This window comes from Cynocephalus volans, chromosome X (genome assembly GCF_027409185.1).
Source record: "Cynocephalus volans isolate mCynVol1 chromosome X, mCynVol1.pri, whole genome shotgun sequence".
In the NCBI taxonomy this organism is placed as follows: Eukaryota; Metazoa; Chordata; class Mammalia; order Dermoptera; family Cynocephalidae; genus Cynocephalus; species Cynocephalus volans.
This window is the reverse complement of record NC_084478.1, coordinates 12,645,518-12,666,165: the sequence shown is the minus strand read 5'-3', so window position 1 is coordinate 12,666,165 and position 20,648 is coordinate 12,645,518. Positions and strand designations below refer to the sequence as shown.

The 20,648-nt window shown below is 45.2% G+C and overlaps 1 protein-coding gene across 1 annotated transcript in view; it reads right to left on the bottom strand.

Annotated features, from left to right (window-relative positions):
• LOC134367179 (G-protein coupled receptor 143-like) overlaps positions 1–20,648 on the bottom strand; it is a 30,964-nt gene extending 10,316 nt beyond the window's left edge. The window contains exons 1-6 of the mRNA XM_063083828.1: positions 20,551–20,648; positions 17,097–17,189; positions 14,716–14,825; positions 13,124–13,232; positions 11,883–12,000; positions 10,072–10,312 (exon numbers count right to left, since the gene is read on the bottom strand). Coding sequence (XP_062939898.1) covers positions 10,072–10,312; positions 11,883–12,000; positions 13,124–13,232; positions 14,716–14,825; positions 17,097–17,189; positions 20,551–20,648 — 769 coding nt within the window. The remainder of the gene's footprint in view (positions 1–10,071; positions 10,313–11,882; positions 12,001–13,123; positions 13,233–14,715; positions 14,826–17,096; positions 17,190–20,550) is intronic.

The window sequence follows — 20,648 nt, the reverse complement described above, 5'->3', positions numbered from 1 at the left end:
GCTACTCATGCCTGACCATATTGCTGTGAATTGTTGTTACAAGATAACCCTTGTCAAGCGCTTTCAATAAGCAGGAGGTAAGCAGAGAATGGCAGCCTCAGTGGAGAGCAGCTGTGGGGAAAGGCTGCCCTGTTGGCTTTTCTGCTGGATCTCTATTTGCTATTTCTAAAACTTTGTGTGAAAACCTCCAACTTTTGAGCACCAGTCCAATGCAACAGTTTGCAAAACAAAGAAATGATTTTGTTTCGTGGTGACTGGGGTGGGGTGCATCAGACGGACTGGGATGGTTTTTATTATTATTTTTCGAGTTTTGGTTGAATGTCAAAGATTGGCTTGGCCAGTTTAAATCACCAAAATGGGAATAAAAACAAAGACAAATAAGTCAAGATAAGAATTTGGTTTATTCCCCAGGTGGTTTCAATAACTCTACATGCTAACAGCAATTCCAGTTGGTGAGTCCCTGACCCTTGATGAGCTATTTGTACCAGGTAGAAAGTTCATAAACACATGGTCTCTGTCTTTTAGCTTTGGCCAAAACTACTTCTCTGTTTCCCTTTGAGGCTCCCAATTACAACCAGACAGTCCTGTCTCATGGAATCAACCCATCAATTTCTCATCATATTTTTGGGCCTTCAGAATAAACCAACCTTTTATCATCTAAAAATAAAACCTCCCTTCAGCATATTTGAATAATAGAAATGGAAAAGAAAATAGAATTATTTTAGCCATTACCAAACATACTCTTGCGCATTTTTCCTGCTCCAAATTTCAACATTATTCTTGTGCAAACCAAAGTGGTTTGGACTGTGAGGTGTTTGTCTTTGGTTTAGTGTGTGTGTGTGTGTGTGTGTGTGTGTGTGTGTGTGCACGCACAATTTATTACTGATGGAATTTGGATGTGACCAGCACCATGTTACACACACTCAACACAAAATGGCCACCAGCCTTTCCCTTATGAGAAACCTCGTGGTTTCTGAGAAACAGAAACTCCTCCACACCAGCACCAAACCTCTCCCTGATTACATCAGCCTTCCCTACAACCTATATAAGCCCTCCCACTCTGACGCCAGTTGCTGCTCTCCATTTTGAGTGCAGCCCGGCAGATTCTTTTCCTTTAATAAAGCTTGATTGGTACCCGGTGTTTGGGCTCACATTCATCTTGGTGCTAAAACCCAGGGGGTCCAGGCTGTGACCTTTGGATGATCCCCTCTCTTGGGTTGATTGGCCCCCCCAGCCACCCTTCCTGGACCTGCTGAACCAGGTACCTCAGGGACTCTCTCCCTTTGCCGTTTCAGACCAACACATCCACCATCAGCCTCAATTCAGGGTGTGTCAGGGGGTCTGTCCTATTTCTACGGGTTCCCCTGACTACTTTCTATGACTACTGTCTACTTACCAAAGACCAGGCTACTTCCTGAAGACCAGGCACCTGGCAGAGGGAACCCCTCTCATGCCCCTGGCTATTGGAGGATGCTCCTCTAGCTGGTCAGTGGCTTCCCTCTGGAAAAGGAGGTGCGCACCAATGACAATGCTCCTTGGTGTTCCCCTTCTTCAACTGGGACTGATCACCTCCTTTCTCACCTGCTAAATGGGATCCTCACAATCCAGACCTCCACGCTCTACACCCTTGGGCTGTCTCCTGGCCAATTTAAACTGAACCGTCTCATTTTCTACAATCCTTTGGCCTCCAGGGAGACATTAAACCTAAACATCTCATTTTCTCCCTGCTCTACACCTCTGGACTGTCTCCTGGCCAACCTCTTGGCCTCCGGGGAGATATTAAGGCAAATGCCTCATTTTCTACTGTAATCAGGTTTGGCCTAAATACAAACTAGACAATGGATCCCAGTGGCCAGAAAATGGCACTTTCAAATTGGGTACTCTCAGAGACCGAGACAACTTTTGTCACCGAAACGACAAAGCCAGAGAGATTCCTTATGTTCAAGCCTTCTTCTATATCCGATCTCATCCTTCTCTCTGTCAACACTATTCTACATCTCAAATTCTCCTAACTCATGCCTGACCTCCCCTTCTGGACTCGGATCAATCTTTTGATCCGTCAGACCACTCTGCTCCCCAACCACATCCTTATGCTCCAGATCCTCCACTAGCCCCTTCACCTTTTCCCTCTCTTTGTCCTCAGCCACTCAATCCCTCTCCTTTTTCCCCTTCATCAGGTGAGAACCCCACCTCAGTTTCAGCTCCTTTATACCCCCTCCATGAAGTGGCAGGGACAAAGGGAATTGTCTGGGTCCATATTCCCTTTTCTCTTTTTGATCTCTCCCAAATCAAAAAACGACTGGGATTTTTCCATTCCAACCTGGACACATATCTTAAGGAATTCAGATACCTCACCCAGTCTTACAATCTCACCTGGCAGCTTAATGTTTTCATGATTCCAACTTACACCTTGTCCCATGATGATAGGGAGCAGGTCTGGATAATGGCCCACCAACAGGCAGGCGAGGTACATGGCCAAAATAATAGGCAGCCTGTGGGAGCCACTGCCATCCCTCACATGGACCCAAATTGAGACTACTGGGCCAGCCATGGTGACTGGGATCTCTGGGATAATATGATCACATACATGATTTATGGCCTCCAACAGTCTACGCACAAGTCAGTCAATTAGAGAAATCACACAGTGATCCACCAAAAATCCCGGCTAGTTCCTAACCCACCTCCCTGAGGCTTTACATAAATACACATGCATAGACCCAAACTCCCTTTCAGGCATGGCCCTCTTACACTCTCATTTTATTACCCAATGAGACCTCCTCAATGCAGCTTTCAAGGTTTTTAACAATAGAGAGGAGGAGGAGAGGAAGGATTGATACAAAAGAGATCAGGCCAAATATTAGCTCCTGGCTAATGCTATCCAGAGATCACACACTCCAAAGCTGGTGGCCTCTATGGGAACATCACCTGGGAACTGCTTCAAATGCAGTCAACCGGGCCACGGAGTACTGCCATATCCTAACCCCAGGCCCCCTCCCAGGCCCTGTCTGCACTGCAAAGAGCCAGGCCACTGGGGGGTTGACCATTTCTCTCATGAGAGAGGGAATGGCCCAGTCCCCAACTAACCCTTTGGCTTCATGGCCATCCTGACCAGAACTGCTTGGATTTGCCCAGGAGGAGGACTGAGATGCACAGGGCCTGAGGCCCCGAAGGAGATTACACATTTGAGCCCAGGGTAACTTGCCTTGTAGCAGGTAAGCCAATCTCTTTTGTCATCCATACAGGGGCCACTTACTCTACCCTTCCTGAATATGCAGGACCAACAACCCATCCTCTATCACAGTAGTAGGGGTCATGGGATCAGAATAACACCCGTGGATCACTCAACACCTTTCCTGCAACCTACATCCACCCCATTCAATCATACATTTTTAATAATGCCTCAATGCCCAACCCTCTTACTGGGACAGGACATCCTTTCCAAATTCAAAGCTACTCTTACCCTAAACACCTCAACTCCAGCTACAATACTCCTGTTACAGGCTGCCCCAGACCTGGTACCTGAGGCTTCCAACCTTCCCTTCAACTCGGACAAGGTTAATCCTGTAATATGGGACAGTTCTTCTTCCTCCATTGCAATGCACCATTCCCCTATACTGGTTAAATTGCTGAACGCTTCTTTGTTCCCTAATGTCCCAGAATACCCCATCACTAACAAACACCTAATAGGCTTAAAACCCATCATACACAAACTCCTTTCTTCTCATCTCTTACGGCCTACCCACTCGGCTTTTATATTACCCACCCTTCTGGTTATAAAGCCTAATGGCTCATACCATTTAGTTCAAGACCTCAGGGCCTTTAATGTGGCCATTTTACCCATAACCCCAATTGTTTCTAACCCCTATACTCTTCTATCCATAAATCCCAACAACACCACATTTCTTCTCTGTACTTGACCTCAAAGATGCCTTTTTTTCTATCCCCTTACACCCTTCCTGTCAAAACCTGTTTACCTTCACTTGGACTGACCCTGATACACATGGTCCCCAACAACTCACCTGGACAGTACTGCCTCAGGGGTTTCGGGGTAGCCTCCACTTCTTCAGCCAGGCCTTAGCTCAAGACTTATCTGAACTTCCTCCAACCTCTACCACTTTAATACAATACGTGGATGACCTCCTCCTTTGTAGCCACTCCTATGAGGATTCACAGGCCCACACTGTTGCTCTCCTTAATTTCATGGCCTCCAGGGGATATTGAGTGTCCCCCAGCAAGTCCCAAATTTCTTCTCCTTCAGTCACCTATTTTGGAGTCCACCTCACCCTAACACCAGAGAAATAGTGATGGATTGCAAGAGTTTAATTTCTGAACTCCCTACTCCTACCACAAAAGGTGAAATCCTTTCTTTCTCGGGGCTTGCAGGGTATCTTTGCCCATGGATTCCTAACTCTGGTGTGCTAGCAAAACCACTTTATGAGGCAGCCAAAGGGTATCCTGCCATTCCCTTAGATCCCACAAAGCCCATTCATTCTCCATTTCAGTGATTAAAAGCCACTCTCCTTGTAGCCCCAGCTCTATCCCTCCCAAACCTATCTCATCCTTTTATCCTGTACATCACTGAAACCCAAGGATTGGTGGTCAGGGTTTTAGGACAAGAGGCAGGAGATATCTCCTGCCCTGTTGCATACCTTTCCAAACAATTGGACACCACAGCTCGAGGATGGGCTCCCTGTTTATGGGCCTTGGTGGCAGCTGCCCTTTTAGCACAAAAAAGCTCTAAACTAACTTTTGGACAACAAACAGTCATTTGTTCCCCCCATCATCTTGAAGACCATCTCAGCCATGAGAACATGTTGACTCTCTCCCCTTCCCGCCTACAACTTATCCACCTTACCTTCATTGAAAATTCCCAGTTCTCCTTTAAACCTTGCCCTCCCTTAAATCCAGCCACTCTCATCCCAAAACACTCATGACCCTTGGAACATAATTGCATGGAGGCTTTAGACACTTTCTCAATCCCTTTCCACACACCTCCCCACATCCCATTACACAGCCCTAACATACATTGTTCATAGAATGCAGTGTCACCTCCACCCCCACCCCCTGGGTGGGTTATGCCATAGTAAATCTAACACAAACTATTGAGGCTGCCCCCTCTCCCCCTAACACCAATTCCCAACAGGCAGAGCTCATTGCCCTCACCAGCACTCTCACTCTGGCAAGTAACAAACGAGTCAATATATACACTGATTTTGAGTGTGCTCACCACATCCTACACTCCTGTGCGGCCATATGGAAGGAGAGAGAATACATGACCAATCAAGAAGGGCCCATAAAAAACGGACATCTTATCAAGATACTTCTTGAGGCTGCACAACTCCCAAACGAGGTTGGGTTATACACTGCAGAGGACACCAAACGTCCAATGACCCCATAGCCCAGATAAACAAACTGGCAGATCTAACTGAAGAACAGGCTGCTCAATCACCAGACCCCCACTCTTCCTCTCCTGCTCAGTCCTTCTCATGGTCCCTATGCCCTTATCCCAATACAAACCCCAAGAAATACAACACCTCCCACAGTTGGGGGCACAGAGGAAGGACAACTGGTATACTGTCTCTGGTCACTATGTCCTCCCTACCACACAAACTGAGCAAATCCTTTTAGATTTCCATAATTCAGTTCATATAGGCTATGAATCCCTACTACACCTTCTTCAGCCTTTAAATGACTCTCCCCACATGGCCAGGTTACTTAAACAGATCACTCAAAATTGTCCTTTGTGTACTCGTTGCTCCAATCAAGATGGCCTCCAAGTTCGGTCCTTTCCCCACCCACCAGGCCAGAGGATACACTCCTGGCCAGGATTGACAAATTCTCTTTACTCACATACCTCCTCACAAAAGGACATACTATCTTCTAACCTTAGTAGATACCTTTTCAGGTTGGGTTGAGGCTTTTCCCTGCACTTCAGAGGATGCTACAGCAGTAATGCATGCTCTCACCTCAGGAATCATCCCTCGTTTTGGCTTGCCCAGCAGCCTCCTGTCTGATAACGGCCCAGCATTCATTTCCCAGGTTACACAACTCACAGTACAGGCTTTACATATCAAATGGGACTTACATATACCATATTGGCCTTGGTCATCAGGCAAAGTAGAAAAAGCCAATCACGTCATAAAAACACACCTCACCAAGCTGTCCTTGGAACTTCACCTCCTTTAGACTCAAATTCTCCCTTTAGTACTCACTCGCTTGCAAGCTGACCTCCCCAAACCCACTGGCCTCAGCCCTTCAAACTTATGTATGGCAGACCCTTCACCCTCACACCTCTCCCTTCCAGCTCATTGCCTTTAGGCCAGTATCTCCCTACTCATTAGGGATCTTCTTCAGGAACAGGCCAACCTTCTATTACCTCATCCTTTCCCCACCACCCCCTCAGACTTTAAACTGAGCCTAGGACAGCAAGTGTATATTCAAACCCGAATCCCAAAGCCTCTCTCACCATGTTGGGAAGGGCCTTGTACAGCACTTCTCACCACCCCCATGGCAGTAAAAGTACTAGGAAAGGCCTCTTGGTATCACTTATCCTTGGTAAACCTAGCACCTGAGACTTTACCCAAAGAATCTGTTAACACCAAGCCAGAGGGGTCCCTCTGCTCAACCCCAACCCAACATCTCCTTACACTTCATCCATTTTAGGACCCACAAAATTGAAAATCTCCAGGACCTCCACTCTTCCCCCAATCCCAGAAGAAGGATGATCTTTCCCCTGGTAATTGTCCTTTCACTCTTGCTGGCCCACTTCATGTCTTTCACACAGGAGCTGCTCCAAGACTGGTCCCGACCCACCACCTCCAGTGTTGAAGATGCTCTTGAGTGGGTAACTGAGTTAGCCTGGCAGGGCGCCTTCTGTGATTACAGCCCCAACATGGTTACCCTCTACTCCTTTTTCCTACTATGCACCCTCTCAACGTCTCAGCCCCTGAACGCTTGCCTTTTCTCTTCCTCTTGCTTCTTTTCCTAACAGAGACATGTGCCACACCCTGTTCACAATGTATAACCAAGGTCTTGGTGGGTGGAAGGACACTTTCCAACCTCCTGGGTCAGCCACCCGGAATCTTCAGGGGAACCCTACAGGACACGTTCACATCCCAGACATACGTTCCCATAACATGCTATGACCAGACAATAGCCAATCATGTGCTTATGGGGTTAAAAACTACTGGACAGCTCTTTCCAAAGGGGATTCTGCTGGAGTCCAGTGCCCACCCAACAAAACATTTCTGCTTCACCTAAACCACTCACTGAGGCTATAGCAATGGGGGAGGACTTCAGGACAAAACACGTCAGACCCCTGACCATGATGGGACTTATCTTCCTTCTTGGTCCCTGGCTCTTTCGGTGTTTCTCTAATTTCTTACAGGAACATATGCAGGCATTCACCAACCAAAAGGTTGCCGAATTGTTCCTGGGAGGAGGATATCAGCCCCTGAGAACTGTTGACCCTTCACCAGAATACAGCCTCCCCCCATGAAACCAATACTCCACCACCTAATTGTTTTATTTATTTCCTATCTTTGCACATCTCCAGCAGGAAGCAGCTTCAGAAGAATGAGACCTTCACCCCTTTTCCCTTATCTCTATACTTAAAAGGCAAGAATGGTGGATCTTGGATGTGACTGGCACCATCTTGGACGTGACTAGTGCCATTTTTCACACACTCAGCACAAAATGGCCACCAGCTTTTCCCTTACAAGAAACCTCGTGGTTTCTGAGAAATAGAAAGCAGCACCAAACCCCTCCACACCAGCACTAAACCCCTCCCTGATTACATCAGCCTTCCTTACAACCTATGTAAGCCCTCCCACCCTGACTCTGGTTGCTGCTCTCCATTTTGAGTGCAGCCTGGCAGATTCTTTTCCTTTGCTAAAGCTTGGTCGGTACCCGGCATTTCGGCTCAGTTTCTTTCCATTACCAGCGCAGATAACATGTTGGGGAAAGCAAAGTCTTGGATCCAAGCCTCTGAAAAGGCTAATCATTCTGAGACATGATTTGGTCTGTACTGGGGCCACTGTGCCTCCCCAAGGGACATTTGTCATTGTCTAGAAACAGTTTTGGAAACTGCATCTAGTGGGTAGAGGCCTGTGAAGTATGCATAAAGCAAATGTACTTCACAGGGCCTGGTTTTCAAAAGCCTTGTAGTTTCAAATATTGACCTTACAAAAATCGGGAAATTTCCCCCAGGCTATTGAGTCTCTGTTGTAAGATAAAGAGTTGTAACACAGCAAGGTTGCTGGCTCAAAGACAGACAAGTGACTGATTGATATGTAAAGTTACTGGGAAGCAGCTGTAAAAAGAGAACATTTGCTAAGATCAAGCTTTTGTTGGTGGATCACTTAATTGTCTAATGGAATGTCATCTGACTTCTTTTTACTGAAAGTTACCAGCCTATATTGTCACACTATAATCCCACCTATGTCTCTTGCTGTAACTTCCTGGGCTGGAGAATAAATACAAGAAGGGAACCCCAATTCATGGTTAATTTCCCAAATGAAAGGAATGCTTCTCTCTTGAGGGTTCTTGGAATAAACCACTTCAGGGCTTCTCACTGCTCAGAAGAGATGGGCTTTGAGTAATCCTTTGTGGCTCCATCACACAGGGGAAGAGAGGTGACAAATCCATGGGGGGCAAAGCAACAGAGGCCAAGAAGCTGCTAAACATTCTACACCGCATGGGACAATCCTCAGGACAAAGAATGACCTGGTGCTAAGTTCTAATAGTGCCAAAGTTGAGAAACCCTGCTCTGAAGGAAGAAACAGTAGGTGGTTAAGGAGTTTACAGAGAACTAAGTTCCATTTCAATCCAGTCCCAATGACCCAACTGAGAATAAGCAAAGCGGCATTTATGTCCCTGAATGTTTTTAAAAGTCGAATTCTCTCAGTTCTCTCTCCCTCCTTCTTAGACATCCAGTAGGCTACTATATAATTATAGCTATCAAATGCTTCCTCTTAAAAGATCAATTTCCTCGTACTTTAAAATCATTAAGAATCCACAAATGTCAAAGTGGTGATTTTCAAACTTTTTTCCTCTCCAAAAGGTAGTTTCTTGCTAAAGCAAAGCCTTACTAGAAACCTTAAGTCAAAGACAGATGAGGAAAATATTAGCAAAAATTTATTCATAAGTTGCAATTTGAATTTAATTAATGTTGTTATCAATTAGAACTCTAAGGACATTTTACTCAACACAAAATTCTGAAACCAAAAACTGAGGCAAACATTATGATCTTCTATCAACTTGAACATCTAACTTTTTCAGCGGTTTGATTTGATTGCACCATATCAAGAAAATCTAGTTTTAAATGGCTAAGGAGCTGAAAATGTAATGGCTTTTAAGCAGTCCAGCTTGCCATCTCAGGACAGTCTTCACTTAAAGAGGGTAGGAGAACATTATTCTGAGCTCCACATACAAATGAGCTAACTGGTGTCAAGGTAATGAGTTGATGGGTTACTGTTTGGTAGCCAACACATTTGAGCATGCATAATTCTGATCACAGGTTTTCACATGAATTTTGGAATGGTATTTGAATCACTTATTAGATGCCTGAAGCACCACGTTAGGGTTCCACAGAGCACGATGGGAAGACCACAGCGCTAGTCCCCACATGGAAAGAGTAGATTAGGAGAGCCAGCACCGGCTGATTGCCTTTCATGTTAAATGAACTTAAATGAGCTGGACAAATGAAACTGCACCTGTAATCTAAAGAGGTCATGTCATAATATGCATTGCCTCATAGCCAATGTTAGTAAAGGATTTAAAGTGACAAATTATCACATATTCAAAAATGCCATCCAGCCCAAGAGGACCAGTTATAATCAATACAAGGCTACAGTGCTTAGTAACTAAATGAAAGGCACCATTAAAATATTAAAAGGAGAGGATGATGAAACGTAAGAGTAGAGTCAATGTCAGCTATTGTAACTTTCCGTTTGTGCCCTGAAGTTGGCTGTAGACATCATGGACATCCTCCAGTTTCATCTTGTTTGATAAAGGATTTCCAAGCCCCAGAGCGCCCCAGCCTACCTTCCCAGGCCTACAGCAGGGCTTTACCTTCAGACAGCATGCTCAGGGCTTTGTCAGAAGTGTGTCCACTGACACGTGCCATCCTGGAAGTGGTGTTTTCACTGGGCACACAGGAGCCCACTGGGGACGGGTAAGTTCCCTCAGCGACAGAGGTCGTCATAGATTCCCACTGGATCTCCATCCGGGGAGCCTGAAAATCCAGGCTGCATCCTGTCCAGCCATAGAAGGCCAGAGATAAGAAGAATCCTTGGGCTGGATTCAGTATCCCCTGGGAGAGAGGGAGGCAAGAAGACACATGGCACTCAGCGCAGTACAGCGGGAATTAGAGCATTCTGTCCTCAAAGTGCTAAACTCTGCCCAGGATGCCTACTGGGCGGCCCTCACTGAGGAGTGACCTCTTAGTTAGTTGGTTTGGCGCAAGGTAAAGATTGGCCCTAGTAGGTGCTGTACCTCAAAGCATGCCTGAAAATAGGGGTGGAGGAGCTGGCTGGTTGGTCCATTGGTTAGAGCATGGTGCTGATAACATAAAGGTCCAGGGTTTGATCCCTATACTGGCCAGCTGCCAGGAAAAAAAAAAGTGGAGGGGGAGAGTGGAGGGGAGGGAAGAGAGGAGGGAGGGGGGAAAAGGGGGAGAGGAAGCAGAGAAAAGGAGAAAGGGGCAGGGCTGGCCCATGGCTCACTCGGGAGAGTGCGGTGCTGATAACACCAAGGCCATGGGTGCGGATCCCATATAGGGATGGCCGGTTAGCTGACTGGCTGAGCGTGGTGCTGACAACACCATGCCAAGTGTTGAGATCCCCTTACCAGTCATTTTTTAAAAAAAGAAAAAAGAAAAAGGAGAAAGGGGGAGGGGAAGGGAGGGGGAAGAAGGTGGGGGGAGGAGATCCATGTGACCCAGGCAATGGAACCAAGCACGTTCTTGACTCTGCCTAAGGTGCTTTGCTCTCCTGTAGCTTTCTACCTTGCACTGTCAACTCAGAATTTGATTTAACAAATGTTGTTCAGGCAAAAGTGAGTCTGGGAAACATCCCTCCATTTGTGTGGTTCCCTTGGTTAACTTCATGTGTTTGGTTTGTTAGCTTCAAACCAAAGCACAGAGACTGAGGAGGCTAGTGCTGTCCTCATTTTAAGGTTCTTGTGAATCAGATCTTTCCCAACTCAGAAGCAATGTAAGCATTAATTCTGTGTAGCACAGAGTGGACCTCTCCGCCAATGGAGACTTCAGCTCATGCATGCCTTTCTTATTGTAAATGTAATATAATCAAAACACCGGGGGAGAAGTCTACCCATGGCGCTTCCACCCTATTATCATTTCTTGTATTTCCAGCCAATATTTTTATAGACATATGTGTTTATGTAGTTGTAACTGGTATAATTTCATATCCTACCTTGTCCACTTAATATCAGAAATTTCATAAGAGTCATTTAAAAAATCTGGGTAACATTCCACCAGGATGAAAGACTATAATTTACTTAACCACCCCCCCTTTTTTTTTCAAATTTGGGTTTCCTATAATGCTTTATAATTATGGATAATGCTACTAGAAATTTCTTCATCCCTATGGCTTCTTCGTCGTCTGAAATACTCCTTCAAGATAAAAGATCTGATATTGTGAGTCTGCCTGACAGTTTTGATGCACTGTGCCAAATTAATTTACCAGAGTTGTATCCATTTAATAATGATCCCAATAATGAATGAAACCTGGTAGCTTAGCACACAAAGGCCAGATATAGGTAGCCCAGGAAACTATTCAACTCACTATATATTTATATGACAATACATCATACTTCTGCATGTTTTTTTTTTTTTCCAAGCTGAAAATTTTAAATCTACCTACCATAATAAACCACGTGGTCTTGGCTGCACTTCTCACACCTTTCAAAGAGCCTCCATTGATATCTGGTTGCATTTCAAGATAGAATAAAAGGCTTTCATTGATGATATTTGACAACCAACTGTTAGAAAGAAAATGGCCCATGGGTAAAGAGAACATGCAACAAAATTCACTTTTAAACTCTGAGGTCAGGGAATGATTTCTACCAAGGCCTAAAATTCCTAATTCCTGGTGGAGGGAAGACCACTTCAGCAGTAAGAAAGCACAAAAAACCAGCACACCAAGAATTTAATTTAAGAACTATAACTCCTCGCAGTCTATAGCAGAGATCAGCAAATCCTTCCAATGGTAACACTCAGTGCCACTTCAGGGTATAAAGTTCTAGCACCGTGTCAAATAACCCAGAATTCATTCTTTGTTTGAGGAGTAACCCGAAGTTTCGATGTAGACCAAAACAAATCTTATTTTGACATTTTATGCTGGAACTTTAAAATGTTCCTCTTGGGGGTCAGTGAAATTTGATATGATGAGCTGAGTGTATTTTTAGTGAGAGATAATTTAAGTCTCTCCTAGGAGGGTGTTCAAACAAATCTCCTAATATCAGATTAGTTATTAAGACCACAGAGGCTTGCTCTGTCCTGCAAAGTGTTGATTTGCTGCAGTGCAGGGTGTTCTAATTTCCACCTGTTTTGCACTGGCTACAGGTCTACTTTCAAAGCATCCACCTGTCCTTTTGGGTAGGACACCAGTGATGAGGAAAACTGAAGAGCAAAATTGCTCAGCCTGTTCTCTGCCCTTCATGACTGAGGTATGAGTCTTTACACAGAAGATGTGCACTTGCTCCTCTGTGAGATACAGAAATTCTGGTGTCACGATTGAGGCACATGGGTGGATTTAGAAAGTATGATCAACTGCTTCATTTCCATTAATCCCAGCAATGGGATGAAATACTGGATGCATATGGTGGGGACATTTCAAAACTAAATCCGGAAGTTCTTGTTCTAAGAGCGTTATATATAATTTGCGTACATTTGGATATTCTTCCTGAAATTCATACACTCTGGACTTGCTCCACTGTCCTCCATGTATTTCTTCAAAGGGCACTTACCACTGTTTCAAAGATTTCCTCTCCAAAGACTCCCCACTTTGGAACTTCCAGGTCACACATGGAAAAGCAAAAGGGCAAACCATTTGCCTATCCCTTACCACAAGCAATAAAAAATAAAAAATAGAAGAAAGGTTACCAAATAATTAAAACCAGCATTATTTTGAAAAATCGGATCTTGATCACAGCTCCCATCTGTCGCTCGTTCTCCGTTTTAAGGCCTTGGCGTCCTTTTAGTAAAGAGGCTACTGGGAGGAACAGAAGGGAACCACACACAGTGTTCATTATTTCTGTTTACTGAGTACAGAGAGCAGAATCAGAGCAGATGTGAGCCCATAATCAAAACCAGAGAGCATGAGGCAAAGCAAGCTACTGACCTCCATGCCTCACAACTTCCAAGTTGGAGTCCTCCTAGACTCTAAGGAATATATATTTTTAAAATTTTTACTTTGAAGCAATGTTAGATTGACTTAAAAATTGCAAAGGTAGCTCAGAAAGCTTCTGTATACCTTATACTCTTTGCCCAGCTTCCCCCAGTGTTAACAATTTACACAACCACAGGACGTTTGTCACAAATAAGAAATTAACAGTGATATGAACTAAACTTCCAGTTTTACTTGGATTTTACTAGTACAGGGACTATATTTTTAAAGGTTTATTTTCTCTAATATAAAAATAATACACACCTGTTATTTTAAAATACTTAACTATTTTAAGTTTCTCCTTATAGACAAGTTAGAAAGTATAAAAGTTTACAGAAGAATTAATGACCCATGGTCCCTCCACCCAGAGACAACCAATGTTAGCGTTTTACTGTATTTCTTTTCAGTCCTTTTTTCTATGAGTCATTTTCATTGGTTTGATATACTTAAATCACTACTTTTTACTTAATTTTGTAAAAAAAATTCCTGTGTTTAATGCACCATATTTAAATGTAGATATAAAAAGACTGGTCCAAAGAGCCGCAATAATTTCCTGCTCCTAGTGGTAGAGTACTTTAAACAATGTTTTAAAATTCTAAAATCAACAGCTGATCCTCAAACAACCTTTCTGTTAAGGCAAACTTCCTTATGCCCATTCTGCCCTTGAGGGATCCACAGCAGCCCGAGGAAGCTGGACACTTGCTCCAGGTCACCCTTCCTTGAAGAGGTGGTAGGGGCTGGAATGGAAATCCCCAGTCCCAGCCCAGAGGTCTTTCCCTAACATTCTACTGACTCACGATACTCCTCTTATCCAGTTCTTCCCATTGCATCTGGCTCATTTCCTGTTTCCTGCCCATCTGAGAAAAGACACAAGCCAAGAGCATCATGGGACTGACCAGGCTCCAGACTCCTCAGTCTTTGCTGCATCCCTTCCCCCCACCCCTTCTCTCCCCTTCTGCTACTACCTCACCTCCACAGTTTCCTAAGGCCATTCCTGGGAGCCTCTAAGGCGTGCCAAGGGCAGACCCAGCATGAGCCCTGCACAGAAATGAAAGGCCAACTTGTCCTGGCCTTGAGATAACAAACGTTGACAGACAATGTGTGTGGTCCATGACTAAACAGGCTTGCTCATTTTCATTTCTTAAACCTGTTTACTTTATCCAACTGTATTCTGCTTATGCCTCTGGAGGATGATGAATGGGGTCCACTGTCCTGGATAATTCCAGAAGGATGACATGCCATTATCTGAGCCCCAGACATGGGGTCCTACCCAGTGTCCATGTACCCAGAGAACTTCCCTATTATTTACCTGCCGTCACTGTCTTTTGGAACAGGATGGGGTTGGTCACAAGGACAAGGAGCAGTGGCAAGTACGTGGTGACATAGTGGGGGATGGTGTGGTCCAGACCCCTTTCACACCTGAGAGAAGAAAACTGAGTCATTCTTCTTGAATGCAAAGCTTTGGCTAAAACATGCAGACTTATCTGGAAGCCGAGATAAGAGGGTGAGGGCGAAAAGGGAAATGCATAAATCTACTTCTGACCCTGCCAAAAGGAAATCTGACTCATTCCTCATGTCTGAGAACAAGCAATAAGGTGCAGGAGAATAAGGAAATCAATCATGTTTCTGTCTCGTAAATGGGAGGACCTGTAAGGCATTTAAGGAAAAGACACTCTGGGGTAGAAGATTCCCTACATGTGGTCTCTTCAAGGAAAAAATCACAAAATTCAAGTAGAAACAAAGGCACTCAACTAGTTAGGTTTTGAGCACTTACTACATGCTACACATTAGCCAGTAGCATGAATGACATCTCGTCCCTCTCCCTGAGCAACTCAAAATACCTGAGCTTCATATTTCAAAGGAAATTTGTTCTCATGATTATGGATATCAATTGTTTCTGTGATTCTTTTCAGGGAAAAGGACAAGGTTTTATACTGATGAGTCATAGGCATTGCCGGTCACTGTAGGATGTGTGGGGAGCCACACAGTGGATGTTACCAAGTAGGAACTATCAGCTAAGAAATGCATAATGTAGGAGAGAAGAAAAATGGTGCAGAGGCAGAGAGAACCAAGGCAAAGGGGAGAGAAGATGGAGCAGGCCCAACCAAAGGGGCAGGCAGAAAAGCAGATGACAGCCAGCCCCTGTGGCCACAGAAGGTGAAATGATAAAAACAAAAGCACTTTTAATATTCATGGAGCGTTCAAACCAACAGGTAAAAAATGGCAGAAAATATGAAAAATCAGGCAGGAAAAATGCAATACCCATCTTGCCATAGGAAGGATTTCCATGCTGCCACCTCCTTTTTAACAGGCACTTTCATCTTCAGCTATGAAGTCTACAATGCAGTCTGGAAAAGCTCAAGGGGAGAAAGGGAGACAAGGAGCAAGAGAAGTGACTCCACTGCCAAGACAGAAAGTACATGCAAATGAGAGTGAGCCTGCGAGCTTGAAAGACACCAAAGGCTCTAGGTTGGGAGATGTGAGTACTAAGAGCTGATTTTGGATTAAGATGCTTCCTGAAGACCTGACAGCACCTCGGGGCACCTTGTGAGCCCCCCAGGAATCACGCCCTTAGGCTCAGATTCCACTTTGCCAGGGGTCTCCAGGGTCCCTCAGGTGAGGGCAAGCGACAGAAACTCCCTTTCCAATTAAGTGCGTTCTCTTATAGCAGCTGCTGACACTGTATCTGCCCTGTTCAAGTTCTCCAGGAAAGAGAGCACACGAATGGATCTACACGGAGCTCCTGTGAGTATTCACCGTTGATAAGGCAAAACCAGTTTGGAGACCTCTAACTGAGTAGCTGAAAGAAATTGAAAAAGAAGGGGGAGAAATGATCTACACCGTGGGCCAGCAATTTTTTTCTGTAAAGGGACAGATAGTAAATATTTTCTGCTTTGTGGGTCATACCACAGTCTCTGTCACAACGACTCTACTCTGATGTTGTAGTGCAAAAGCAGCCATAGACAGTACATAAAAAAATGGGCTGTGTTCCAATAAAACTTTATGTACAAAATCAGGCAAAGGGCCAAATTTATCCTGAGGGCTGTGCTGTGCTGATCCGAGTCCACACAGCCCTAAAATCACAGGTACTGCTCACCTGTTTTCCAGTTTTCCATAGGAAGTTAGAGTATATGTCCTTGCAGGTGCCTTGAGGCCTTGTAAATGGTTGCATTGATGGGATTTTAAACTTGAAGAAATGCCTGAAACAGTTTCAGTGGCCACATCTTCCTGCATCTGTGTTCAGGGTAGCCAAGAGTGCAGGATGGAAGAAAAGGGAGAAAGCGCAGGAAGCAGAGGCACAGAATTAGCTCCTCCCAGAGCTCCCGTTTGCTTCTCATCTCGAACTCCTGCTTAAAATGTTAAACTCACCTGCTCCTCCAGAGGAAGCGTGAAGAATAGAAATTAAAGAGTGGGCATGAGGAAGCTTCACCAATACGGAGAGGATATACCAAATGCTTTGCATACGTGCTGTCAGCACGCAAACGAGAAAAGCAGAGGCCGGGAAGGAAATCACGGGTGCAAGGCCCTGCAGCAAGCCCTCCAGGTCGTGATTGTGAGTGGCCTCACATGGCACAAGACATAGGGGTGACCTGCAAGGCGACCCCTGTGGGTCAGGGCATGTCCATTTCCTGCAGAACACAGAATGGGCCTGGGGTTGGAACACCTGGGCTGCCAGGCGTGCTGGCTTACCTGGACACAGAAGGGTAGTAAAGCATGACAGCTCCCTCCAGGCAGAGTAGGGTGGCCAGGCCCCAGGCCATGATGTGGTACAGCAGGATGGTGCTGGAGAGGAAAATGCAGGCAGCAACAGCATAGGGGGACAAAAAAGTCCCCTGTGAGACCACCAGACTGCTTCCATGCCCTGGAAAGGTCAGGGAAGTACACACACAGCAAAACCCTTCTACAGAGAGTGTCCTTATGTTGCTACTGAGGTTGTGGATTGTTGTTTTTTGGTTTTTCTCAATTAAGGTGAAATGCATGAAACAATTCAGTGGCACTTAGTACATTTGCAATGTCATGCAACCACCTCTGCCTAGTTCCAATGCATTTTCATCCCCCCCAAAAGAGACCCCATACCATTAAACAGTCACTTCCCATCCCCCCACCCCCAACCCCTGGCAACTGCTGCTTCCTGCTACTTTCCATCTCTGTGAATTTGCCCATTCTGGACATTTTATATAGATGGGATCATAAAGTATGTGGCCTTTTGTGTCTGGCTTCTTTCACTTAGCATAATATTTTTGAGGTTCATCCATGTGACACAATGTGTCAGAACTTCATTCCTTTTTATTGGTGAATAATATTATGCTATATGGTTATATCATATTTTGTTTATTCATTCATTCGTCAATGGATATGTAGTTTGTTCCACCTGTTAGCTATTGCGAATGGTGCTGCGATGAACATGCATGTGCAAGTGTTTCTCTGAGTCATTGCTTTCTTTTCTTTTGGGTTTACATATAGGAGTGGAGTTGCTGGGTCAGATGGTATTTCTACATTTAACTTTTTGAGGAAAAACCAAACTACTTCCTGCAGCAAATGTACCGTTTTACATTCCCACAAGCAATGTACAAAGATTCCAGTTCCTCCATATCTTTGTCAACACTTGCTATTTTCCACTTTTGATTTTAGCCAGCCTGGGGGACTGGCTGCTAATTTTGAGTCTTGATCTAAATGGGACCCACTTTCAATAAAACCATGGAATAGACAATTCCATCTCTAGTACCCTCTGAACAAATTTTTCAGTTCCCATCTACTATATACTGAATGTTTGTGTCCCCTCTCACACATAAATTCCTATGTTGAAATTCTAACCCCCAAGTTGATGGTGTTAGAAGGTGGAACCTTTGGGTGGAAATGAGGTCATGAGGGTGGAGCCCTCATGAATGAGATTAATGCCCTTATAAAAGAGAACCCAGAGAGCTCCCTCATGCCTTCCACCATGTGAGGACACAGTGAGAAGGCACCATCTGTGAACCAGGAAGTGTGCCCTTATCAGACACCAAATCTGGCACCTTGATCTTAAACATCTAGCCTCCAGAACTCTGAGCAATAAATGTCTGTTGTTTATAAGCCACCCAGTCTGTGGAACTTTGTTAGAGCAGCCCAAATTAGCTAAGACAATATCTCAGAGTCCTGGTACCTGTGCCTTGCTCCTCTCAACCCTCCAGGCCCACTCAGCCTCCCTCTTATCCACAGCCTGCTAGCCTAATCCCAGGAAGATGCCCTGAGGCCAAAACACCTGGTGATTACTAGCAGCATGATCTGGGCCGGACCCTCTTCTCAGATCCTTGGGATGCTCTTAGTCACAGGAAAGATAAAACTCTCAATGGCCTGCCTGTGCCACTATAGTCAGGGCCAGTGGACATCAGGCCATGCAGCTGTCCCAGAACTGTAAACCAAATAAACTTCTGTTCTTAATAAATTACCCAGTCTCAGGTATTCTGTTACAGTAACACAAAAATGGACTAATGCAGAAAATTGGTACCAAGGAGTGGGGTGTTGCTATACATTAGCTAAAAATGTAGAAGCGCCTTTGGAACTGGGCAATGGGCAAAGGTTGGAGGAGATTGGAGGAACTAAAAGAAGACAAGAAGATGAGGGAAAGTTTGGAACATTTTAGAGATTGGTTAAATGGTTGTGACCAGAATGTTGATAGAAATGTGGACAGTAAAATTCATGCTGATGATGAGGTCTCAGGTAGAAAAGAGGAACTTATCGGGAATTGGACAAAATACCACCTTTGCTACACCATAGTAAGGAACTTGGCTGCATTGTGTTCATGCCCTAGGACTTTGTGGAAGGTGGGACTGAAGAGCTGTGAACCAGAATGTTTGGCAGAAAAAATTTCTAAGCAGCAATGCATTCAGGAAGCTGCATAGTATTTGCAATAACCATAACTCAGCAGTTATGGCAGAAAAGGCATGATGTAAAGCCAGAATTTAAAAGAGAAGCAGAGCGTAAAGATTTAGAAAATTTGCAGCCTGGCCATGTGGTAGAGAAGCAGAGAGCAGGAGAAAAACGCAAGGGTGAAGCAGATAGACTGGTTGCTAAGGACATTAGCTTGGTGGTGAGGCAGCCAGGTGCTAACAGGCAAGACAATGGGAGAAAAGCCATGATGACATTTCAGAAATCTGGAAGGGCACCTCTCCCACCACACACCCCTGAGGCATAGGAGACCCAAGGTGTCCCAGAGAACAGACCTGGGGCACCACTTCCCTCAGGGACCCACTCCCTGCATCCCAGCTGCTCCAGCTGGAGCATCCCTGCCTCAAGCAGCCCGAAGTGCGGTTTGTGTAACACCTCTGGAGAACAGAAGGTGGAAACCTTTTTTTGAAGGTTAATTCTAGGTGCCAACTTGGTTAGATGAAGGAATGCTGAGAAACCTGGTAAAACTATCTTTTCAGGTGCGTCCATGAGGGTGTTTCCAGCAGAGATTACTATGAGAGTCTGAGTGGACCGGGTGGGAAAGACCCACCCTCAGTGTGGGTGGGAACCATCCAATCTGCTGGGGACCCAGAGAGAACAAAAGACAGAGGAAAGAGGTGAAGCTCTCTTGATCTGCTGGAGCTGGGATAAACTCTTCTCTCCTGTCTGTGGACATCAGAGCTTGAGACTCTTCAGCTTTAGGGATCCAGGACTTACACCAAGAATACCATCAGCTTCCCTGGTTTTGAGGCCTTTAGACTTGGAGTGAGCCACGCTACTGGAATGTAGCTTATAGACAGCCTATCGAGGGACTTTTCTTCATAGCCACGTGAGCTAATTCTCCTAATAAATCCCTCTCATATAATTATAATGTTTTCTATTGATTCTGTCTCTCTGGAGATCCCTGACTAATACACTTGGTGGCATCCACATCATGTTAAGTCTTCAGGCTGGCAGAACATGAGAGCTGTGGAGGTATGGCAGCCTCCACCCCAATTTCAGAGGATGTACAGAAAAGCCTGGGGCCCAGGCAGATACCTGCCACACATGTGGAGCCACTGCAGAGGCCATCTACTAGAGCAATGCCAAGCAGGAAAGTGGGATTGGAGCTCCCACAGAGACCCCCCCAACAGAGAAATGTCTAGGAGAGCCAACACAGCAGGGCTGCCACCAGGACCCCAGAGCTGTAGGGCAACTGGCAACATAGAACACCCACCTGGAAAAGCTGCAGGCACCAGTGCAGCTCAATGGGCTATGCCTTGCACAGCACTGGGAGTGTGGCTGCCCAGTGCTTTGGGGGCCCAGATGCTCCAT